Source organism: Carya illinoinensis, chromosome 11 (genome assembly GCF_018687715.1).
Source record: "Carya illinoinensis cultivar Pawnee chromosome 11, C.illinoinensisPawnee_v1, whole genome shotgun sequence".
Taxonomy (NCBI): domain Eukaryota; kingdom Viridiplantae; phylum Streptophyta; class Magnoliopsida; order Fagales; family Juglandaceae; genus Carya; species Carya illinoinensis.
Window position 1 is genome coordinate 35,635,819 of NC_056762.1, and position 7,165 is coordinate 35,642,983.

The following is a 7,165-nucleotide window of genomic DNA, read 5'->3' on the forward strand; positions in this document are numbered from 1 at the left end:
GCTAGGCTCATCTCCCCCCACCAGCTCTTCATTGGTTTACCGTAGTGCAGTGTTTTCTCTGCGCAGTAGTCCCGTTTTCTTGGTAAGCTTCCTTATCATCTCTTCCATCTCTACCAGTCTCGCCTCCATCATGCCACTCCTATACTCCTCTTCTCGTGCAGTTTGGGACCGTGTCACTATTGGCATGCGAAGTACATGCTGTTAGGGAAAAGAAAAAAATCCCACAAACGACGTCATTGTTAATGCTTGTTTCGTGGCCTAAGCAATGCCACAGACCCACTTCATAGAATCTGCAAGACAAATAAAGAGTGGACACGGGTTGAGCCCATAAGTCCTCCAATGCCAAAGTCAGCTGAGAATTCACGTATGTGTAAATAAAAAGTATCCAATCCTTTTTTCGTGGAAGGGTTTGGGGTATTTATACCTGACTTGGATCTCATATTCAAAGGAAAGCATGGGACTCCAAGGTGTGTTTGGGTCAGACCTGTCTCATCTCTGATCCAGTAATATTCTACCATACAGTAGTCGCGTGCAGATATATTCTTCCATGAAATAAATGCGACGTGTCCCTGGCCACCCACGACTGGGCAAGTCATAAATGTGATGTGACTTTGGCCACCCACGATTGTGCAGGTTATAAATGTGACGTACTTCTAGCTGCCCATGCTTGGGCAGGTCTGACTTTCGGTGTTTTGCCCATTTTCCTGCTTGGAGTGACACCATCGGGGCCCCAAGCCTTGTAGTTGCCTCAAGGAGGGTTGAGCTTGTGATGGGCCTTCTGGCCAACCAAGGCCTATAACCTGGGGGTCCCTTTCATGGGGTAGAGGGGACCGTTGGGATGGGCGTAGGCTTGCTCGTCAATCAACTTGATTCTGGCTTACTTGAAGGCCCTGGGCTGGGCCTGAGGGCCCGTTCCCCTCACAGTAACATATAGCAATATTTAAGAGCAGGATAACTCTTCTGCAAACTCTAGTAGTGACATATAGCAAGCAACCTAAGGTTGACATGAAGAAAGCAAGCATGAGGCTAGATGGGTTGACAATCAACAAGAAAAAGAGAGACTCCACAAAGGCCTCATACACATTGCCATTTTTCCATCTCATTAACATTCAGTAGCCTAAGATGGACCCAAAAAACTATAACTATGAAGGGTTGGATTAGTAAGGGATAGGGCAATAGATTCAACCTTAAGGGCAAGAAATCTAGCCAGGAGTTAAATGAGACCTCTATGATATAAATTTACTAAATTTAGGGTTGTTTAGAACACTATGAAACTGAACCAAAATATTGAGATAAATGAAAATTTCTTTGGATATAAAATAAGGGTGTTGTGTTGGGGGGGGGGGGGGGGGGGGGGGGGGGCGCTAAGACCTTGGGCCCAAGACTACGGACTCAGACCAAGTGTCAGGATGATTTTTCCTAAGCCCCTAAAGTCTTGAGAAGCCAAGCCCAGTACTCAAGGGCCTGAACCCACTAAGCATCTCGGTGGCCCAACTGAGGGCTCTCGACCCGAACAAGTTGAGTACGGGTGTCGGGTCAAGGACGAGTTGTGGCTCTAGAAACACGGGAGTTTGCTTAGATGAGGAAAAGGGGAAACACATCACCTCGATGGGAGTTCACTAGAGAGTCATGCAGCATTAAATGCACCTACCAGAGAATCACGTTGCATTAATTACTTCATCATAAGGTTACGCCGCATTGAATGAGACTTGGTGGGGGAGACCTCAGCAGGACACTCCTCCACCCAGTCACAGGTTATGGGCCTCTGACCCCGAACGTAGGTATAAAAGCAACCTCCAGACATCGAAACAGGGGTTGGACTTTCTAAACTCTGCTTACTACTATTATCATTGAATTCTCTCATTCGAACTCTACTGAGTTAGGCATCGGAGGCTCCACCAAGTTGCCGAACTTCGGAGTTACTTTTGTGTTTGCAGGCTTGAGATTGAAGGCCTAAGTTGCCAAGGGCTCGACTCAAAAGCGTATGAAACACGACGTCAACAAAGAGTAAGTTTGCTACAGTTTCAAGCATGTAAGTCTCACGTACTTTTTTTCAAAAAAATGAGATATAATAAAAAATAAATAAATCAACCTTAAGGTGTGCAAGCCATGCACACTTCCTTTAAAAAAAAGTGAGGTTCACTATTAAAAAATAATTTTTTTCATGTGAATTTTAAATTTATTCATTTTTATTAAAGAGAATGTACGAGACTTACACATTCTAGAATTGTAAATATAATTTCATTTTTTCATGTCAGTTTTTCACTTTTTTCAAAATAATTACATGAAACTTGCAAATCTTAAAATTGTAAATATCATTTCTGAGATGCGATTTATATATAGATTATATAGTTTATATTGAGTTTGTAAAAAAAATTTTGAAAAATTCTTTATAAAAAACTTTTATGAGAATTTTTTTTAGATTTTTGTAAGAATTATTTTGAGTTTTATATGCAGTTTCACAAAAACTAGGAAAACTAAACAAAGCTTTTACCGTTAGATGCAATGAACGGCTGGATTTTCAAAATTGTGGGATTCGAATCCGATTAGAATTCCGAGTCATTTGACACTTTTACTACTTGAAAACTACATATATTCTTTGCACAGCCCACGGCTTTTAGAAACTGCCGCAAGGAAACTCGCAATTCGCACTTTGCACCACATACGGACCTGCAAGGAAAGTCACACCTCGCAGCGCACTCAAACGCTTCCGCTCTTCTATTGGCTTCCGTACGTTCATCTCAGACCCGGTTTGGATCCGAATGTGTCACCTGAAATCATAGCCATAACCTGGTAATGCCATGAAATCTATTACTTTGATGGACTGCGTTTATGTCAGTGCAGAATCCATTTATTTGTTTCTTGGGACTGTTTTTGTTTATTTGTTTTGACCTGCTGAAGAGTACAGAATAATATGAGTTAGGCCATGCTTCTAAAACATATCTAATACGAACCATCCTTCAAAGATTTGGTGTTTAAATGGTGGGAAAATTATACATGGATGGGTCAATTTGGCAATGAATAAATTTAATTATAAAAGCGATATAGAATCAGTATATTGTTAGACTTATTTTACTGGATTTGATTTTTTGTTTCGTGTGATCCAAAATGTGGCAAGGGTTTTTTTTTTTTTTCCTTTTTTGTGCTAATTATTGAAGATCACGCAAAACTCTCTAGTCTCGTCTAACATAAATCAGGTTTTGGACTTGACGTCTGATTATATCTCTCTCCATACAGGCTCTGAATTGAAAATTCTCACTATTTTTGGACTTCGCTCATGTTGGAATGGCTTCCAAAGATACAGTGATACAGACCTGCCCACCTTTTATGAAACCTACATCAAATGGCATATTTCAGGGAGATGATCCTCTTAATTTTGCACTGCCTCTTGCCATACTACAAATATGTCTGGTGCTAGTAGTTACAAGGGGTCTCGCGTTCCTGCTGAGGCCGCTAAGACAGCCACGAGTAATTGCTGAGATTGTTGTAAGTTCACTTCTTATTTCTATGCTAGGTTGAAAATTTAATTAAATTTCACTTTATTTTGCCTAGTATGATAATGCTATGCATACATATCGATGGGGATTAATTGATTGCCTACCTGAGAACCATTATCATTCCTAGGAACAGCTTGTTTGACGATAGTTTAAATTTCACTTTCTTTTGCCTACCATGATAGTGTCTATGCATAACGCATCACTCTACCATATCCCCATCTCCACCCTCCGGGAACATCTAAGGTCTAAAATTTTCCAATTTTCTGGTGTAAAACTTGTAGTTCTCTTACAATATGCTGCAAATTTCTTGGTTATGAAATTGGAAGCTAATATTGGAACACTTAATGAAAAGTGAAAGATGTATTTTTTATTTTCGATTTAAAGAATCAATTGGTTCAGGACATCTGCATGTGTGTATATATACAAACTTATATATATGGATACGTATGTAAGTAAATGTATATCCACTTAGGAAGAAAAAGTATGAGCACATCCACTATTTTCTTTGTTTAACACTTTGATTTTTAGTTCAAATGTAACACCCCAATCTCACATGGCAATGTGAATAACTTATATAGATTGGGTAAGTTATAAAAATAGTCATGGGTGCTAATTCCTACATTGGCTACTTGCCAGGTGAAACTTTATAAATGATTGTAGGGAAGCTTCAATTTGACCAGTCTTTTTTGGGGCTGTCAGCATTTTTTATTGGTCGTTACATCAAGTCCTTTGTGATCTTGAGGTTTACTTTGCAGGCATGGGAATGCTGGTTACATTTGAAAATGTCAAAAAAGTGACTAATAAAATATGAAAGAGAATTTAAGATTTCCACTTTGGCACAATCACCAGATGGTATAAATTTTTATGGAGCTCTGAGATTCTTGAGTTTCACCAAAGTTCCATTTTTCACACTAGCAAAATCACTAATCCAAATAGAAATAGATACCATTGGTCCCCTTTTTTAATAACACTGATGAGTTTTCCTTATGTTTTTATTTGGCAGGGAGGAATAATACTTGGGCCGTCAGCCCTAGGACGAAACAAAAGCTACATGCATGCAATATTTCCACCCAAGAGTCTCACGGTGTTAGATACTCTAGCAAACCTTGGTCTTATATTCTTTCTATTCCTAGCGGGCCTTGAGCTAGATCCTAAATCTCTTCGTAGGACTGGAAATAAAGCACTTGGCATTGCTATTGCAGGAATCAGCCTTCCTTTTGCACTAGGAATTGGTTCCTCATTTGTCCTTCAAGAAACAATATCTAAAGGTGTAAATGGAACTTCATTTCTTGTCTTCATGGGTGTGGCACTCTCCATAACTGCCTTCCCTGTCTTAGCTCGTATTCTGGCTGAGCTGAAACTTTTAACCACTGATGTTGGCAGAATGGCTATGTCAGCAGCGGCAGTTAATGATGTGGCTGCCTGGATTCTACTAGCTCTTGCCATTGCCCTCTCGGGCACTGACAAATCTCCCCTTGTCTCAGTTTGGGTCTTCTTATGTGGCTGTGGTTTTGTTGTTTGTGCTATTCTCATTGCCCCTCCAATCTTCAAATGGATGGCCCGGAGATGCCATGAAGGTGAGCCAGTAGAAGAGATATATATTTGTGCTACATTAGCTGCTGTTCTGGCTGCTGGATTTATTACTGACGCTATTGGAATTCATGCCATGTTTGGTGCTTTTGTGGTTGGAGTTCTTGTTCCGAAAGATGGGCCATTTGCAGGCGCTCTTGTTGAAAAACTTGAGGATCTTGTATCTGGTCTCTTCCTGCCATTGTACTTTGTTTCTAGCGGATTGAAGACTAATATAGCCACAATTCAGGGGCTCCAATCATGGGGTCTTCTAGCTTTAGTTATATTTACTGCATGTTTTGGGAAGATATTTGGCACTGTCATGGTGTCCCTTCTTTGCAAAGTGCCCCTCCGTGAGGCTCTCGCATTGGGGTTCCTGATGAACAGCAAAGGCTTGGTTGAACTTATTGTTCTGAATATTGGTAAAGATAGAAAGGTAATCTTAGCATCCTTTCTGTTAATCTTGAAGATCGAAGTCTTAACTATATAATAATGGTTCTACTATTTGCCTTGTGCAGGTATTGAATGACCAGACTTTTGCCATTATGGTTCTAATGGCCTTGTTTACCACCTTCATCACCACCCCTCTTGTCATTGCAGTGTACGAGCCAGCAAAAAGGGCAAGAAAAGCTGATTACAAGAATAGAACAATTGAAAGGAAGCATCCAAATACGGAACTAAGGACGTTGGCCTGTTACCACAGTGCAAGAAACATTCCATCAATGCTAAACCTTCTTGAGGCCTCAAGAGGTTCTGAAAAGCGCAATGGGCTTTGTGTGTATGCAATGCACCTCATGGAGCTCTCTGAGAGGTCCTCGGCTATATTAATGGTAAACAAGGCTAGAAAAAATGGGTTGCCCTTCTGGAATAATGCCCAGAAATCAAGTTCAGACCATGTTGTTGTGGCATTTGAGGCTTACAGGCAACTGAGTCACGTGTCCATCAGGCCAATGAGGGCGATCTCATCAATGGGTAACATGCACGAGGACATATGTACGACTGCCGAGAGGAAGGGAGCTGCAATTATAATTCTTCCATTCCATAAGCACCACCGTGTAGATGGCTCGCTAGAAACTACCCGAAATGACTTCCGCTGGGTTAACCGTAAGGTTCTTGAGCATGCACAATGCTCAGTAGGTATTTTAGTTGATCGTGGGCTTGGTGGAGCCACCCATGTAGCGGCAAGTTATGTTTCTTGTTTCATCACGGTCCTCTATTTTGGGGGCTGTGATGACCGTGAAGCCCTTGCTTATGGGGCTAGAATGGCTGAGCACCCTGGTATAAAACTAATGGTCATTCGTTTCATAGTGGAACCTGAAAGCCTAGGGGAGATTGTCACTGTAAATATTGATGACGATTCTAGCAATAAATTGGGGTCAGCAGATGAGGAGTTCCTTGCTGAATTCAAGCAGAAAATTGTCAAGGATAACACCATCATATATGAAGAGAAACTAGTCAGAAATGCTGCAGATACAATTGCTGTGCTTCGCGAGCTAAACCGCTGCAATCTCTTTTTGGTAGGTCGAACGCCTGAAGGTAATGTAGCCTTAGATTTAAGCAGGAGGAGGAGCGAGTGCCCAGAACTGGGGCCTGTAGGAAGTTTGTTGACTTCGCCTGACTTCTCAACAACAGCATCGATTCTGGTTGTCCAACAATACAACAGTGGGGCATCTCCAAATTTTGCCCTGCAGATGGAGGAAGATTCACCTGACAAAGACTCGGAATCTAGTTAGTTGAGTTTCATAATCATGTAGTTGATTAGTTTGTTATTTTCTTAGGTTATAATCCCAGATTTTAGATAAACCATTTCTTCTATAAACATTACTAACCCATCATGTGCCTTGTTATATATTCAAAGAGTAATATCTTTCTTTATTCATTTCAAACGAATTATTGATTGAACTTATTATTTTTTTAACTTATAAAAAAATTTAAATTCATCTTTACCTATTTCATACATTAACACACACACACACATATATATATATATATATATATCAATCTATTTACATTCAAATGCATTTTAATAAGACATACAAAATATTACTATTTACAATCAACTCATCATTTGTGATCATTTCAACTTCAAAACATGTTCA

The 7,165-nt window shown here is 40.3% G+C and overlaps 1 protein-coding gene across 1 annotated transcript; it reads left to right on the forward strand.

Annotated features, from left to right (window-relative positions):
• The first annotated feature begins 2,597 nt into the window (after positions 1-2,597).
• On the forward strand, positions 2,598-6,945 carry LOC122282086 (cation/H(+) antiporter 18-like). The gene is made up of 4 exons (XM_043094023.1): positions 2,598-2,793; positions 3,238-3,486; positions 4,501-5,502; positions 5,585-6,945. Exons 2-4 carry the CDS (start codon positions 3,286-3,288, stop codon positions 6,797-6,799), a joined length of 2,418 nt encoding a protein of 805 aa, XP_042949957.1. The 5' UTR covers positions 2,598-2,793; positions 3,238-3,285; the 3' UTR covers positions 6,800-6,945.
• The last annotated feature ends 220 nt before the right edge of the window (positions 6,946-7,165 follow it).